The 18097-nt window shown below is 39.5% G+C and overlaps 1 protein-coding gene, 1 long non-coding RNA gene and 2 pseudogenes across 4 annotated transcripts in view; 3 read left to right on the forward strand and 1 right to left on the reverse strand.

Annotated features, from left to right (window-relative positions):
* Positions 1-1279: 1279 nt before the first annotated feature.
* Positions 1280-2190, forward strand: LOC149118529 (uncharacterized; annotated as a pseudogene).
* Positions 2191-4261: 2071 nt separating this feature from the next.
* Positions 4262-6672, forward strand: LOC110043566 (uncharacterized; annotated as a pseudogene).
* A 2028-nt stretch (positions 6673-8700) lies between these two features.
* Positions 8701-18097, forward strand: part of LOC110043711 (protein FAM149B1-like) — a 31020-nt gene continuing 21623 nt past the window's right edge. The window contains exons 1-3 of one of the 3 annotated variants that reach the window (XM_089297375.1): positions 8701-9268; positions 16208-16466; positions 17084-17168. In XM_089297375.1, the coding sequence (XP_089153501.1) occupies positions 9177-9268; positions 16208-16466; positions 17084-17168 (436 nt within the window). In that variant the 5' untranslated portion in view covers positions 8701-9176. Of the gene's footprint in view, positions 9269-9980; positions 10257-13845; positions 14178-16207; positions 16467-17083; positions 17169-18097 lie in introns of those variants that run through there. The other 2 variants (XM_020749201.2, XM_089297377.1) reach the window with 2 other exon arrangements.
* LOC149118530 (uncharacterized) lies at positions 11150-12133 on the reverse strand. Its single transcript, XR_016209603.1, has 2 exons — positions 12028-12133; positions 11150-11495 (listed from the first exon to the last, which is right to left on the reverse strand). It is a non-coding gene; the product is annotated as an uncharacterized LOC149118530 (long non-coding RNA).

Genomic DNA, 18097 nt, shown 5'->3' on the forward strand with positions numbered 1-18097 from the left:
GTTCGGATCGCCGTGTTCTTCGGTTTCGCATGATTCTTGCACTTGGAAATAAGATCGACTTTTTCACGATCCCAATCCCTTGTCGTATGGTGCCTTGTACATTGAACAAAGCTCGCAAAAAGTAAAGCACAATCACATCATAAGATAATCCGAATTATTTATCACATTATTTGAAACCGTTTCCGAAAGTCTTCTTTTTCATCAGCGTTTTCGGGCGTTTTAGAGTTTTAGTGTGAATGATAGGCGAAAACGTGTCAAAACGTATGCGCGTTTTTAAACGAAAACGGATTAGTATGGTTGGAGTGTATCTCTGTTGCGTAACAGGAGTTACTGAGTAAAACTAGGAAGTAATGCTTCTGCAATGTATATGCATGATGGGATTGACCAGTTATCTAAGCGAGATTTGAATGGTATATATACAGATTTACGCAAGCCTAAAAGCGGAGCTCCTACCTCGGGTTATTTACCCAGGATATTAAGCGAAAATTTTGATTTGAGTTTTGTAACTTTGCGGTAAGGTTTTCTGTATATTGTTTGGCCCTCTGTTCACACGAAACAAAAGCAGTGAAAAATATTTGTATACAAGAAAAATTTGTATACAAGAAAAATTGTTAACCGTTTAATCCTGGGTTAGCGTTTCCGAACAAACTAGCTCTGATTACAACAAATTGTTTTACAATAACTGCAGAAATTCTCGCTTGCTCATGACTAATTTTCTTTGTCAATAAACGGACAGACACATGAGTTTATAATTTATGCGATGCGTCAACGAGCGAGAGCGGACAATTTGTTATCAGTTGTTAAAAACAAATTGATGTCATTTTTTTTATGCTTCTGTCCTGTTATTGACAATGAATTTCGTCATAACATTGTCAAAGTAGCTACATCTACTTTGACAATGTTATGATATAATCAATGATCAATAACAGGACAAAAGGATGAAAAACTGACGTCAATTTGTTTAATTTGACATGAGCCCGCGAACCAATCAAAAACCAGTGCTTAGTCAGCGGTCAACTTCAAAAAGCAGTGTAGTCTTTTCACGTGATACTGGTTAGCAGATACCTTGTTTTGACGGGTGTCAACTGCACATAACATGGATGTCCAATATTAAAGAAGGACGCTATCTGACCAAGGCTGCATGTCTCTGTCAGCCTATTAGCTGGAGTATGGCCGCCATCTTTCGCGACTCCGTCGCCGTCGTGGTGCGTACGCGCCCACGAGCAATACCGCTGGCCATTTTTACCACGAGAAAAGTGATTCACGGGTTTCTATGAGTATGGGCTCCGCTTGGCCGCCCTTTGGGCTGCTGGAGCTCCGCTATAAAAAAATACCTGTCTATAATTCTCTTTCCTTTTTTGCATTTGAATCACCTCTTGATTCAAAGTTCGGAAACTTAGGAAAGCAGGTATCTCCTATAGGGATTCTATTGCTTTCCCAGTGATCAAACAAGACAAGGAGGTTCAGATAAAACTTCACTGTAGTATCTTCGTTCCGGCGTTAGAAAAACATAAAATTATCAAAACTGTATCGCCTACAAAAGGTCCTCACTGGCATCAAATGGTCCCAAATGCCTCCCAAATTAACTCACCAGCTCATAACTATTCAAATTTTGGTTTCAATTTACAGTTATTTCCAGCCTCCCCAAGGTTACAATGTAGACCATATAATGCTGTGGGCTACCTTCACCCTAGCCATTTTTGGTTTTCTACGCGCAAGTGAATTTACTTGTAATAGCAGTAGTTTTGACCCTACTGTCCATCTTTGTCTAAGGGATATTACCTTTATCCCTAACATTGAATCCCCCAACCAATGCTGTTTCCATTAAGCAATCCAAAACTGACCCCTTTCGCAAAGGCCCACCACCTCTATTTGTTCTGTGATGGCTATGAGAGACTACCTGCTACAATGCAAACCAGCTGCTACACGCCCTTTGTTTACCTTCACCAATGGCAAGTGGCTCTCCCCTGCCTCCCTGACTAAGGAGCTCCGTTCTGTACTGCAAGGATGTGGCCTACCTGCTGATCATTATTTCACACACAGTTTCCATACTGGTGCAGCTGCCACTGCAGCCGCAGCAGGGGTCCCTTTGTGGCTTATCAAGGTACTGGGCCGCTGGAGCTCAGACTGTTATGAACGCTACATCAGAACTCCTCAAAAACACTATTAGCTATTCCTAACTTGAATTAGTCATGGATAATTCTAATGTTGTAATTTAGGTCTACTATAAGATCTGCTTGGACCCTTTCAGCCCTATTATCAACATGCAAATTCTCCCCACTGGCTTACTCTATTTACTATGACACTAGTCGGTCGAAAGAGATTGATTCCCAACAGGCCTTATTTTTTTTATTTAGCACAATTTCTTGTCCTTTACTGCCCACAAAGCAGCAAGACTCGCATCAATTTCAATGCTGCTTACACCATTGGGCTGAAAGGGTCAATCATTTCAGTTAATTCCATTATCTATTGATTTATAACTTTGTGAATCTAGTTAGTATTATTCATTGAGAACCATGCTTCCTGTATATCACTGTGGGTGGCACAGACCTCCTACTAGTATGGAGGTATACTTTCCTTTTCTTTCCCGTGGGGTGATTGTGTTCACCCCCTCCCCCTCTCGGGCTAGCAGTGGGCTCACACAATCGTGGCAGGAAAGTGCATCCTAAGCTGTACTTTGCCCCACAGTAAGTGCTATGGCCACCCTTGGAAATAGGTCCGGATCTCTCCAGGATGGTGTCATCGTACCATCTGACCTATTGTCCTCCCAGAGGGGCACCCCCTCTTCTGGTCCATCCTATGTTACTTTCAAGGAAATAGGTCCGGATCTCTCCAGGATGGTGCCATCGTACCATCTGACCTATTGTCCTCCCAGAGGGCCACCCCTGTTCTGGTCCCCTTAGTAACATAAGTTCTCCTAGAGACACCGCTACTCCAGGGGAGATAGGCTCTGTCTTCCCTGCCACCCATGTTTTGCCACCATAATCAGTGTTTTGTTTCTGTTTCCTGTATCTACCCAGCAAAAGGGAAGGGTGGGTTGCAATGTTGTTACCCATATAAATATCCTAGCTGGTACTGTTAGATCTGCCCCTCCCCCTGTGTGGGTGTGGCTTTAATAATTTACACTAAATTGCACACCAGCAGGGTCTCATTAATGCGAATTTGTTTTCATTGTTCCAGTGTGGTAAGATCTCTTCTCTGACCAAACTCGATCCCAGAACCACCTGTCCCTCTTAGCCAGCAGAGCCTTGGCACGAGGAAGAGGTACAAAGGAGACACATGATATGATTGGCTAGATTCTAAGCCTAAAACAAACAAACAAAGAAACAACAACTAGCTTTATTTACATGACCATAAATACATACAGTGTTGCAAAAGCTCTTGTAAACTAAAACTAAAACTAAAACAGTGACGATTATCGTGATCCGTATAAACTTTCCACTAGTTCGACGATGGTTTCCTTCCTTAAAATATCCTAAATGGATGATGTTTAACAAACACACTCAGTTATAGCACGTACAGACCTTCGAAAGATATTAAGAAATGAACACATCGAAATTTTAACGAAGGAAAGAGTGGCGAGGCGAGATCTCGGAAACCGAGCCAGCCCGGTTGACCAGGCTCATATGAAGAGGCCCTCAGTCACGGTTTGCACATTTTGAAAAGTTTAGCCTGAATTTTTCAAATTCGTCGTTTGCAATCCGTGTCAATCTTCGTCATCCTTGACCATCCTTGTTCCTTTATGGTTTATTATTATCTCTTTGATGTTTGTCTATCTTACTAAACTATTATTTTCAGGTTTTCAGTCTTTCCATTTAAACGGGGATTTTGTACGTGGCCAAAAAAAACAAAAGACAAAACACCATGACTGAGCTCCTTTAAAAGCTCAACGCAAATGTCCCCGGCCCACCCAGGGCGCTAATCATTAGGCCACCACGCCTAATGTGCATTACCTCAGTGAGGTTCATGTTGACTCGTTTCATTTCGTCTCATTTCTACCCTAGAAAGAAAATCAAAAGAAAAGCATTGTAATTTCATGCACATTTTTGGTCGTTGTTAGTCCGTCACACCCTTTAATAAGCAAAACGCAAAAAATAGTAAATAGTGTGTTGGTTGGTTTCTGAATTCGCTAACTCTTTGTTACAGGCTGTGTCCAATCCTTCGTCTGTTATACCTCAGAACTGAACTCCTTACTGCTGTGAGGTTTGCGAGCGACTGGGAACGAGGCAGCTGCTGCGTTACAGATATTTTATAAGCACAGTATTAGGTTCTGTTGATCACATGATCTCACCTTACTCACCTTACCTTCTTCTCCTCCTCAGTCTTAAGTCACTTTTTCAGCCATTCGATTTACTACGATTCTCCTTAAACTACAAACAGATTTGTGTGTGGACACCAAAATGTTTCCTTGTTTCAGTGGCGATGAAGAAATCTTTCTGAATTTATAAGCTGACTTGTTGGGACATATCGACCCCTGAGAGTGAAATTAAAGAATAGCATTTTGTCCGAGGACAATTGGAATAACTACAACGAGGCAATACCAAACGTCACCGTCAGCGGCAGAATTTCAAGAGACTGAAGGCAAAATGGACTCTTTCGACTTCACAGGTCTTGAAAATGAGGAAAGCGATCAGGTGGAAGCAGTTGAAGGAAAAGATATAGACTTTGAATTGGGGCAACGAGGTCACATCCAGCAACACAACAGTAACGCAACTGCTACACGACGATTCTTGTATGGAATCATTTCATCCGGATCATTTCTCAAAAGCGTCGCTTCGATAGTAGGCATTTGGCAGAGCTCAAACCGTTGGTCTTTCGTCTCAATTTTGATTTCTATGCCTCTGGTACTCTTCGTTTTAATCGGAGAGTCGTTAATTGTATTCTTCTGCAAAAAGAACGCAAAGCACTACAATGACACGTTTTGTGGTAAAACCAGAGGTTATGTGAACTTGTCGGCCGACCCAGATCATAACCAAGACCGAGTTTTTGAGCTCGTTCGTTTTCTTTCGGTTGCTGCTCAAGTATTCTGTTTTGTAGCTATGAGTATATCTGTGCGGAAAAGCCGTTTCAAGTCGCAGGCTTTGTCGTTAGAACAGGCTTACAAACTCGTCAAACCGGCTGAGTGAGTCGTTATGAACGTACAGTTACTTGGTTTTTTGATCCTCCTCATGACATCAAACCTGCTAAATTTTTGCTGCTCCTTGGATGGGACGTGTGACCTGAAGTGTGATCCTTTTGGGGTGATCTTCTATGCCTTGCTATCTATCATTCTGTGGCTAACAGTAGTCTCCTGCCTAATTTATGCGACAGTTGTAAAAGGCGCCATTGCGCAAGCTCACAAGGGCAACGAGCAGATAACTGAAATGGAAGGAGGTACGGTTAACGACGCGATAGAAATACACCAGCGATTCTGTAAAATGGGAATGCATACGATCAAGATGTTCCACGTGTGGTTTCTGCTCAATTCGGCTTGCTATTTCTGGCTGATTGTTTACCTGTTGCTAATGTTTTTGTTGCCAGGTCACAAACTGGACTCGTGGATAGTCTTTTACCACTTCAGCGCCTTGTTGTTCTATTCGTTGTTTGCTGCCCTTCATCCATGGTTAACAGCAGCGAGACTCACGCGCACCTACGGAAAGCTAACAAGAAAGTTGAACACCACCTTTCAGTGGAAGCCGAATCACCCTTTCAATGAGAGATCAAAACTGGACAGCTTTATTGTTTATGCTGCCAACACACAGTGTCAGTTCTCCCAGATAACTTGTAGTTCCAGTCTCCCTTATATATCGGTTATTCTTGCACTCTGTGGACTGGGACTGAGATATTTTCAGTAGCTACCATTCCTCTTAGAACGTACAGGGTTTACATGGACAGACTCCTATAAACAGGTCAAACGATATTTTAGTAGCACGGAAGGTATGATGGGTGAAATAATTTATCTCAGACGCTGGGTTCGAAACCCTGCCACAACTCCAAAGCATTGCACGAGGTGGCCTTGATCCACAACCAGGTATGAATGTCATTTAAAACTTTACTGTACGTCCGTGAGTGATCCATTTGTTTCGCTTGCAAAACGCCAATCGAAACAACGAGGTCAAAGGTCTTCTTCTACGTAAATAACAAATATAAAAAGTGATTGACATACAAACACCGATAAAGTTAATGTTTAAGCCGTTTTGGCCTCTTCTGATATTTAGCTTGAGGAAACTTTGTTCGATTTATTTAAACACAAGCTGTCTAATCTGTTAAGAATGGCAAAACTGTTATCTTACATTGAGACAGCAGTCCCCACAAGTCGCCGGAGGTAGACTGAGATCCAGTTTTGTTGCGAATTTATAGGACTAACCGGCAAAGAATATTCCTAATGTTTCATTTCTTACAGTCCGTTGTGGTTTCTGGCAATTTTCAATCCCATTTCGTGAACTTCAATCTGGTCTTGTTTCAATTAGCATTATTTGTTCTGTAAGCAACCGTTCTTTTCGTATTTTCCTCTTCTTCTTTCATTCCTAACCTCTTGTTTAATGAATCGTATATCATATGTATGTAGTCTGCCTTGTATCTTGTATAAGCGCAGTTGATATTAATAATTTTTTTTAAAAACAAAAAAAGCGTATAGAGTACTTTACTACTGTACTATATACAGCAACAGTAAAAGAACAACAGTTTACGCGACCGTGGGCTTGGCCGAGTTTTTGTTTGTTTGTCTGTTTGTTATTTTTGCTTGTTTAATTGCTTTATTTGCAATTTCTTTCGAGGTCAAACTGTACTTAAAACAGTAGGAAAACTAGAATTATTAGTCTACTGAGGTAGTGAAAATAATGCTTACGACATAAGGGTAAACCTCCAAAAAGAACAAATTAAAGAAGAAAGGAAGAGAGGGAAGGAGTGAAGGAGGGAGGGAGGGAGGGAGGGAGGGAGGGAGCGAGGGAGGGAGGGAGGGGAAGACTGAGACGAATTAAGAACGTACAACAAACGATCAACGAAATATTGAGGAATGCGGGGAGGCTTGGAGAGAGTTGTTGCAGCCGCTGACGAGTAACAAGTTTATCGTATGGGCTCATTTGTAGTGCTGTATTTCTTTTCCCGCAATTGCTGGTCCTTCGATTCACGAATCATTTGGACCCCACAAGGACCGAGGTTGCTGTTAGTGACTATCGTTTACGCGTTACATTGCGGATGCGTTATTCAAATCTTCTTATCTTCAGGACGTTGTTTTCATAAGAAGGGTCACTGAATTAAGCGACAGAATTGCTTTTTATCATTTTCCACTTATTTATTTTTATTGAATAAGACTCCCGTACAATGGATTGAAAAGTAGATCCTGGGCTGACTCTGGTGTTGACTCATGTTACGTTACTCTGTATTTGTTCCGTAATTGTCATCAACATGCTCGTTCCACTTCAACCTCTTCCAAGGCTGGTGCTCCATTGTTTGAACCCGATAAACAAAGGCTGGACTAAAAGTAATTATTTATCTCTTTGACGTCAACCCTCATCTCGGCAATTACTGTTGCCACTTATTATGAAACATCAACATGTAAACACTGATCCCGTTTCTATACCTGATCGATACTGAATTAGGCTAAGTCGAAGCTTTCAACCGGTACCTTAATGATAGTAACTATGTATAAAACCAAGGGAAACCGTCGGAGAGAGAAACAGATTTAAAGATCGTAATTTAGAGGATACGAAATAAAACACACTATGCCAAAAACAAAAACCGTGATCTGAGCGTAACCTGTCACACAAACACAGCCCATGAAAAAAAAAAAAAAAAAAAAAATCAAAAGAAAATTGTGTTACTGAAACTCGGATTGTTTACTCGTTTATCATCATATTTTGTTTTGTCGCGGGAAGACCTCAAGACTGTTAAGATTACTTAACCGTTTTCCTCCGATAGGCTGAATAACCTCCATGTCATAACAACCACACATTCTTTAGAAGGATCGAGAAAACGACGATGTTCTGCTCAGAAACAACAGGATTGAACTTTTCAAACTTTTTTTTTCTCAGCTGAAGCATCGATCGACCAAATATAATACTTACAACTTAAAGAAGCACAGGGGTGAAAGGGAAGTCATAATTATTGTTCCCTAGAAGCAGTCAAGCTAAGTTAGCTTTCACACCCTTTATACTCGCAAATAATTGACTTAGCTAACTCCCTAACGTCATTTCTTGCTGACCTCAGGGAAGTTACCTTAGTTGCTCTATGCTTGTCAAATACAGAGTGAAAAGACTCCGAAATAAAATGCAAATAAGTTCTGGTTGTTAAAAACAACACACAATAGATGTGACAACTACCGATATTAATGGCAGTGCATATTCTTTGTTTTGAGAAGTACAGAATGCGTTATAGATCAAGGATAACAGGGGAGCATTGTTTAATAGAATAACAGAAAGCCACTGCATTGGGTTTCGAATTACTTAAATTCAAACCAGGAAGCCAGGGGAAAAGAAATATGAAGGTTTAAACTTATGTTTGAAGTCAGAATAAAGTTAAAGATGCAGATGAATATTTGTTAATGACATTTCTCCGTGACACATGTTAAGTAAAAATATTCATGACGCCAGCGAGTCAAGTATTTTCCTGTGCTAGAGGATGTCGCAATTTAATAACAGCCGCTAGCTACGGAGAAATTTGTCATGCTTCCATGACTCATATAGTTATTTCTCTGAAGCAAAGGTGCTTCCCGTTCTTGAACAAGCTTTTGTCCTCTATCTCGCTTTAGCATATTCAGAGCGCAGTGCGTTCGAAACAAAATCTTATCACATGACGAAATGCCCTGAAGAAATACGTAAGCAAAGTGTGTTTGCATCGCGTGCTTTCCCGCTCTGAGCAACAAAATAGCTACGGCTCGTTAATTAGCGCAGAAAACGGATATCTATATATAGGGCTCTTCCTTTTTAAAAGCCTTTTCTTTACTTCACTGACGTGACATCCGGGAAAGTTCATTGCACGCTTTGTCTCCCGGATGCGACCATATGTTTTGGCCCCGTGGCGGGAAGGACAATTGAAAATGTGCATTTTATAAAGACTCTCGAAATATACGCGTCGCACGGCTTGTGTGATGTGTGGCGCTAGGAAACACAACCAAGCGATAGTACGGCTAGTCAAAACAACGTCAGCGAGAAAATTTCAGTCAGGATTTAAAACTCACCGAATGGATTTCAACTCTCATGACTCTCTTGGGAGATTTGATGTACATCCCGGCGGATATACGCTCAAGGAGACGAGGAGAACCTAAGGAACTTTCGTTTATCTTGAGGGGGTAGGTATTGTAGATAAACTTTATTTCCTGTATTTTAAATCCATCGGGCTGGCGTTGTGTACGATTTGAAATATCGAGGAGTGTTTTGAGAGAGCGACCCTGGGAAATTGCGACTCTCTCGGCGGACAGGTGACTCTCCTGGGCTGACTAGAGAACCGTACTTGAAATTTGTAATATTGTGTTCAAAGGAAATAGCGCTCTCGATCAGTACGAAAGTTCCGGTGGCGAGCATTCGAGAGCGTCTCTCTGAGGAACTATCGAACCGCAAAGCGAAACAATTTAACCGAATTCAGTTATAGTTCGAACATTTTCCTCAATGACCTATACTATCAGGTTTTTTTTACATGTACAATGAAGGCAATATCGTTGTGATGATCCAAAGAATATGAATCCATAATCAGGAACTATACACCAAAACCGACAAGCGCTCAATCATTAGGCGCTGTACTGGGTATTATTTTATCGTGACACCTTGAATTTTAGAACATGACATTTCCTTGTATGAGAAATAATTTCACGTGATTTATGACAGGGACTGATTTGTAAGAGCCCATGATTTTGGATATGCACTAACAGCTGAGCACAAAGAGAACAAAAACAAAACTCGCGCTACTTTTCGTTATTGTTCTTGCTCTCATTGTATAAGTTAGGATAGCTGTATTTGTTTTCTCGCATGTTCTGTCCTCTGCTGTTTATTTTTCAGGTTGCCATGTATGCTTTGTGTAGTGGTTGTCCCTCATTTCGCAAAACGAGTTTTCATTTGTAAATTGAAGCGTCAGTTCGGGCTTCGTTGTGATCGAGAGTTTACAATGATTAACGCTAAGAAGAAGGGAAGTTGAATTTGATTTCCATTTCACGGGTGATGACGTCCGTATATGTTGTTAACTCCTTTCAAAGGATAATGTGTTGATGGAGTGAGATAACGTTGGCATATGCCTTTTCAGCTACTGGCGTAAAGTCAAATTAAATTCAAAGGAAATTATAGTCGGTAAGGGATATCTATAAACTAAGCTTTACGATACCACATTTATGGACTTGCTTTCGCCTTGCGAAACTCGGTTGTTTCGCAATTAAATTCTTTTCAGTATGACGCATATATTAGTATTTAACTTCCCCATTAATGGCTTTGAAATATTTTATTATTATTATTATTTTTTTTTTTTTTGCAGCAGACGTCATTAGGAATATTTGTTGTTGAAATAAGGAAACCAACTGTTGTGCCAGTAGGAGCAAAAATTTCCTTTAACTGCGTTTTCAGCTTCGATCCGCTTCTAGTAAATTGAAGAAAAACAATCTTGCCACAAGTTGGCAAAAGTTTGAATTTATCAGACTTAAATATTCAAAAAATGACCTAGTCAGTATGAGTACTGAGTATTTCTTATTCCTTACATAGCTCGCGATAACATAATCTCTGAAAAGCCGAAAAGATAGTAGATTTTCACGTAAGGGAACATAAAAAGCTTCAGAGTGATTATTTGAGATTGCCTTGTCCACCAATTATATGAGAGAATTACCCAAAATATCTTGTAAGTACCCACCGTGCACAGCGTTAATTAGAGAACACAGTTGGAAATTTGAATTTCAAACATGAATTTTCCACGAAGTCTGATATTTTATATAATGTTACATGGAGATGCGAATGCGATTTTACTCTTGAGATATCATTTATATAATTCGAAAAGATAATCCTTTATGTTTCGTTTTCTTCCGTTCGTCCGATGGTTTTAACCTTTAGAATTCGAACTTTTCACAATACGTTAATTTTGAAAAAGAGCTTTCTTGCCTGTTATAAATAATTAAGGACATTCAAACAAGTTTTATAGCAATGGTTGCTATAACAGGGTCGAGTAGCAAGTTAACGGCAACACTGAATCTCTATGGTTACGCTGGTTTGTATACGGTTTTCTTTTATGGTCTCTAGCAACACTTAGTTTGACAAGTTTTTGAGACAAAGTTGCGGGTGTCATTTTTAATTTGAGCTGAAGTAAGCGGCATGAGCAAGTTACGTACATGCACTACCTTCAAGAGAAGTTCGGTGTAGTGCAATAACATTTTGTCTTGATCTGACTCAAACTAGAACGGAACTCGATTAATAGCAGTAACATGTGTACTGCATCGCAAAAATCCTCGTAATGTTCACTTTACCGATTGTGAAGTCTAGCTTCTCGAGAGAGTCCGTCCTTTACATAGAGATCAAGAGGTGCGACACAAAGTATGCCAACCTTCGCTGCGAGATAAAAAAGAAAAGCCAGTAGACATACATAAGGAACTGACCTGACTGTAGTTATTCAGATCACTGAGCACGTCGTCAAATTACCGAGGTCCTTGAGGATTAAAAGCTGGTTGGATTTTGCCGTAAGGAACAAAATATTGAAGTTACCTTTTAGAAAATACGGCTTGATCATCTATGTTATGATACACCACTGATAACGTAGATAATTTTTCCTACTTCATGGAGTGTCGGTTACACTTTGATCTAGCTCTGCACCGAAATAAAAGCTCTTCAAAGTTACTACTGCGCCTTACAGATAGCTTCTTTCCCGCGCATTTTCAGTCCTGGATTTCAATTCAATAGTATTATTTGCTTATCAGTAGCGGTGTCGCCTTTATGGATGTATAATCTGACTTCATAGCAGACTGAAGATCCGAAATTTCAAGATTTCATGTCAGGTTTGTCTTTAGATCAGCCGGCTCGCGTTTTAGCGTCCGCCGCGTATTCATGAAATTTCGCTAAACAAGGGAAAAAAAATCTCTTTCACCTTCATGTAGAGTAAGCCATCGTGATGTGAATATTTTCAGTGATTTTATGTTTGAAATTCTCCTCGATTCATTCCGCGACAGATCGAACAACACAGGAGCAAACGCATTACCTCCCCGGGAGGGGGGGGGGGGGGAACTCCCATTTGAAAAGGTCGGAGATGCTTGTCGTCAGTGTTCAGGGGTATAAATCAAGGATTCTGGTCTCACTTAGAGTGTTGTTGACGAAACGACAGTATTTTTAGTGGCAAAGTATCTTTTAGGGTGCGTTCGAGGAAATAATAATGAAAAGCGCTCTTGTTTGACTTGTTTCCTATTTTAGGCTCGATTTCCGCCAGTCTCTCGAATCCGGTCTACTTGCTCGGGCTCCTTTCTTGAATAGCGGTTGGTAGTCAAGCCTATTTCGTTTTAAGTAGTAACTTTAGGGTTCAAATAAAGTTCAAGCAGCACCCAGATTGATCTCTGGTAGGGGTTTAATTCAAATTTTCTGGCGAGCATCCGGACTTATTCAGTCCCCACCCGATGGGGGGGGGGGGGGGAGAGAGGGGGTGGGAGGCATTCTCATTTCAATTCAGCAATCACTCCTTAGAAACGCACACAAGGCACACTACACGATCATTGAAGCAAGAAGCAATATCAACGAGTTTTGAGAGAAATTGCGTACCTTTTCTTGTATCAGTAGAGTTTTTTAGCTGTTAACTGATAAATATTGGAAGCGTCTAGGGACGCCACCGAGTTCTCCTGGTTCCTGTTCGTCCACAGGCAGCGCACGTGAACCGTTGTACCTAATCGAAAGGTTCAGTAAACTTCCCAGATGAAATGACTGCTCGTTTAACTGCCGGAAAACAAAATGTATATATCACGACATATAATGCAATTTAAAATGCATCGAGTGAAACAGTTGCATAGCCTGTGTGCTCCCTTGTTACATCTTACTTCTTGTAGTGTATTAGGACAGTTTTCGTACCGACAAGTGCATGTACATCCGGGAATCATGTGAGTGTGTGTGAGAGGGAAAACAGCGAGCGAACGTGTGTTAAGTTGCTCTTATTAAAATGATGTGTTCTAGCCTTTGTGTACACTTCTCTTTTACACCAAGGCTTTCCAATGAAATTTATCTCGCAAAAAGAGCTTGCCGGTATAAAGCAACTATAGTAAAGAACTGAACTCCCTCACAATACAACAGTAGCATTTATTATTTCATAATTAGCTATGTGCAAGGTCTGACATCACATGAAATATAAAATAACACTCTAGCTAAGTCTCTTGGGAAGAAAATGTTCCAGTAAGCGTTTAACGTACCTTGTGGTACGAAATTTTTGTAGGAGTTTAATTTTGCTGATCAGCAATTTTTATATTTTGCGGGAACTGATTTTTGTGACTGTGAAAGCCTGATTTGTCTTGCTGGTCATTAATTTTTGTAATTTTCGTGAGGTCGCGTTTAATTGAAATTGCAATATTTGACTATATCAAACTACATTCAATCGACCTGTGAAACGACATGAAGAGATCGAAATAGATGTAAAACGCGGTGAGCAGTGTACCAATCTATTACAACTGACATCTTGCCGCCCTATATTTGGATGATTACTTAAGCGACTCAGGATCAGTACTAGAAAACTATGTTACCACTTGATGCATATCCCTCGAGTTTTATTTCTGCAGAACGAAACAGAAGTTTTAAATAAATGACACCAAGATTCTTCATGTGATGTTTGTATGTATAATTTAGCCACTGAATGGAGTAAATTACCCGGGACTAGAGCCGGAAGAGAGCGGACCGGGACCGCCTGCTTAGCAGCCTCTAGTTATCCTCTCGCGCGCACAGCCCGCTGGGAGAATTGTACTTCATCTAAATTTTGTTGTTTTGGGAACTTGTGTCGTGAGTCAATATCGGGAATTGAGTCAAGGTTTTTTACCGTTAATCGTTATCTAATCCATTGACTTGAGGCATAAAGCAATTAGCGCCTACGTAGGAATAGATTCTGGTGAAAATAACAATGAAGGAACGGATTTGGTGAGGATGGGAGAGGTGGTTTCGTTGCAAATTTTGTTGTCATGGACGTACTGTGTTCTTCAACTCCACACGGAGTGGAATTTTGCATCTCACATACAATGCAGAGATGACTAATAGGGCCTATCCTCTTGAAATGTGAGTTTTCTTTGTTTCTGTTTGAGTATTTTTAAAACGCATAACTTGTGAGTGTACGACAAGTTGCTTGTCATCGAATTGAACGTCGTTTGGATATGAAATCTCAGGAAATCTGTATTCTCCAGTCACGAATTGATTTGTTGAGACTCGTCATATTATTTCACGACATAGAGGTTACTAAATGTTTCAGGAAAGTTTTGCAATTGCAAATCAAACAACGTAGAAAATGTGTGGGTTAAATATGAAATCAGACACTCGCCTCTTTATGAGGAGATTCGCTTCAACTACATGTACATTGTACAGTGTATACTACATAACCTTACATTAACTTACATGTCATTTGCTTCACTGTCGAGAGATGCAGAGCTACATTAATACTACATGTAGCTTACATCTTTCAGTAATGCAGCAAATTAAATGATTAATTTTTCGGTAATACATGACAAAATATTTATCTTGGAAAAGAAAGGTAAATAATCCCAGTAATACAACATTTTAATTTCATAGTTTGGCACCATCAAATCATCTTTTGAAAGCTGGATAGCAAACTTTAGAATTGAAGCTAGCAATTTAGTTCTGGAATGAAATCTTAGTTTTGTGATATGCATGTTGATACTTTGCCCAATCTGTTGAGTTTGATTACACTGTGGGTTCAGTTAAAGTTAACATATGCATTCAGAGGCGCCTTGCATCCAAGCGATGTAGCACCTCAGCTTTAAACTGTAGATAAACCCCTGTAAGAAATTAAAGCTTATAGAGCTGGCTATCAAACCGGGGTGCATTTAAAACACGCATTGGTGAAATGATGAAGTTGCACTATGGTTAGCCTCGGTAAATAGCGCTCTGGTTAGCCTAAATATCACTGATGTGAAGGTGGCTAGCTCTCAATAATTGTATGGGTTAAGTGTATCCCATATTGTTTAAATGAAATTTTGTTATTTCCCCATTTAGTGTTTTTAAAACACACCTATCAAACTAACCAAGAATTTTGAAATAAAATTAATTGTTGAATTTTTCATGACGTCTAAATGTACATGTCTGAATCACATTTTGAAAACAGCTATTCAAAGTGAATTTTGTTTTTTTTTGTTAGTTTACATGTAATTTGTTTCTCAGTTTCTGGGCCCTTGAAGGTGCTAAAAAACCATGTCTGTGTTTTGCCATATTCAATTGCAGTAAAAAGTTACAACATTTGTGAAAAAATATTTCGAAATAAAAAATTTGCAGACATGCTTTTGTTGTTTATATGTTAAACTAGCTGCTTTCCAGATTTGAGGGCAAATGAACAAATTCCCTTGGACTTATAGCTTTCAAAAGGTGATTCAGACATTTGTTGTTAGAGGTTGTGAAAAATTTGACAATTCATTGTATTCAGAAATTCTTTGGATAATGTGATAGCAAACTCTACAAGGTTTAATTTGATATAGGGGTTTAGGTATCTACAGTTTAAACCTGACGTGTTATATCCCTTGGACGCAAGACACCTCTGAAGGTATATGGTGCCTTTAAAAGTCAGTTTGATTTGAATCAACGGACTCCATCGGGTGATTTAGCTGAAAATAGTAATGGGCAAACTATTTGGTGAATTAAGAAGCAGCTGAACAAATGTTTAGGCTTAAAGTGTTGTTAAGTACAGAAATGTCAGAAGACATGTTAAAGGAGAACAATGGTTACTTGTAACATGTACATGTATATTGTGGTTTTAGGTTTAGTTTTGGTTTCAACTTTGACGCTAGAGAAGAGCGTCACTTTAGAATTAATTGTGTAATGTAGATTTCAGTTTTGTTTACTTGTGTCAACCTGTCAGCAGGCAATGGGTGACAATTTTGCCACCCATTCTTTTCCTTCTCTTATCCTGCCTGTTACATGTACATGCCAGAGATTGGACAGGGCTGTTGTTTGTGATACACCCATACACCCATGTAGGCTGTAATAGCCAGTCTGTAGTTTCAAGTGCTGGACTGGACTCATAACAGCAAGTCTTCATTTATTGAAATACTGTGTAAGAAGATTATTTGCTTTATCTTTAGTCGTGGAATTGCTCACAATAGTGTGGATGCTCTCCACCCTCTCCCGGAGAGGCCAGAGGAATCATTGCCCCTGTCCTATATTGAGACAGTCCGGAATGGTAACTTCACTAGCTTCATGCCTGATACAAGTGGACGGTCATCACCCACAACTGATCACACCCCCAGCATAGTAAATAGCTTCTGTGAATCAAACACATGGTCTACAAACACTGGAAACCTCACTGGACGTAGCAGTGTGTACTCCTGGGGGAATGAAGATGTTAGTACAAAACACTATCATTTTAAAAACATAATTATATTTTTTTAATTCTGATGGTTAGTACTGTACATGTATGGTCACCTTGTGGTATTCTTCATTCCTTTCGAAGTACATTTTTTATACTCTCTACGTCATTGACATGTAGATATTACTGTGAATTTGCCAAAATAAGCAAATTCCTTTGCTGAAAGTTGATGGCTGGCAGGGTTGTCATTAACAGTTGTAAACACCCGTAACACCTGTAATGGCTAAATATGCATGATGGGCCCTTGATGGTACAGGTAACCCTGCCAGTTGTTGATACACTTCACCCACAAAGTTTTGTAATGGTTGTGAATATCAAGGTGACAGTTAATGCATGGCAGTGCAGCCTGGTTCACCAAAATTTTTGTCCTTTTTTATTTTTGATCCGTATCATCCAAGCAGTAGTGCTACTGCGTGGTTGTCCAAAGTTTTGAAGGTGGCTTTTAGTTTATTGTTGGAGCACTTAACGGAGAAAAGTACTTGTTTTCTTTCTGAAAAAAATCTTAATTTATACTGTACATGTAGGTTCTTTCCAATTACAGTGCAAAGTTGTTCATTTTTACTGACAACTATTGTTTCTCTTATGGCTCTAGGAGTTTGATAGGCAGGCCTCAGCAACAGTGAAACGCATGTTTGATGAGATTGATGGAATGCTCTTTGAAGGAGAACATTTCAATGGTTGGTGACAGTTGTAATTTGCATTCATGGTAATTAAAGACAAGGATTATGGTAGTGATATATACATGTAATATTAATTATCATACATTGAACTCACTATCTCATTTCTGATTGGCCAGAAGCATACAGTGAATTTTTGAAATTGGCACCTGTGACGTCATCTAGCTGCAGATTATACAATAACCATGTCAAGGACACTCAAGGTCACTGGTAATCATGTCATGTATGATGCGATGCATGATTTCTAAGGATAATCATGTCAAGTTTGCACGCTTTGTGCTTGCCGTCAGCAAAGAAGCAAAAACATGACTTCCATTTTTTTTTTTTCGTTCAATGTGTAATAAAAAAAATTACTAGATTTGGTTTTTGTGATGTCCAGAATAATCAAGGTCTCGGTAAGGGTTATCAGCCTCAGACTTCGGCTCCAGTTGATAACCCCTACGGTGACCTTGATTATTCTGGATATCACAAAAACCTCATTCAATTATTGTTTAGTATTTCAAGGTATCTGAAACATTTAAAAAAATAAAAAACAGATTCTAGACACACTTAAATGTTTCTGGTACAATCTTTCAGTTGCTGCAGATACTCTGCAGTGTTCATGCAACTGTACTTGTTTATTGATTAATAAATGTACACTGTACTTATTAGATGTTGATAATGATAATCATGAATTAGATTTTAATTAAATACTGAAACAAACTGAGGGAAAAACAGCCTTTTATTAATTATTGCAAACCAAACCTACATTTGTGTAGTTATGTAGTGACTGTCCAACCTGCAATGCATCCTTTTCTATGAAAGTTTCATTCAGAGCCTTCTGTTGTTGTCAGTGATTAATTAATTAATTAGGACAGGTGACTGAGTGGAGTCCAATTCGGTCTGTAATCATACCAGTGATTAACAAAATCGGACAACCGTGAAGCAGG

This window comes from Orbicella faveolata, unplaced genomic scaffold, assembly GCF_042242905.1.
Source record: "Orbicella faveolata isolate gen_17 unplaced genomic scaffold, um_ofav_v1 contig_1, whole genome shotgun sequence".
Classification (NCBI taxonomy): Eukaryota; Metazoa; Cnidaria; class Anthozoa; order Scleractinia; family Merulinidae; genus Orbicella; species Orbicella faveolata.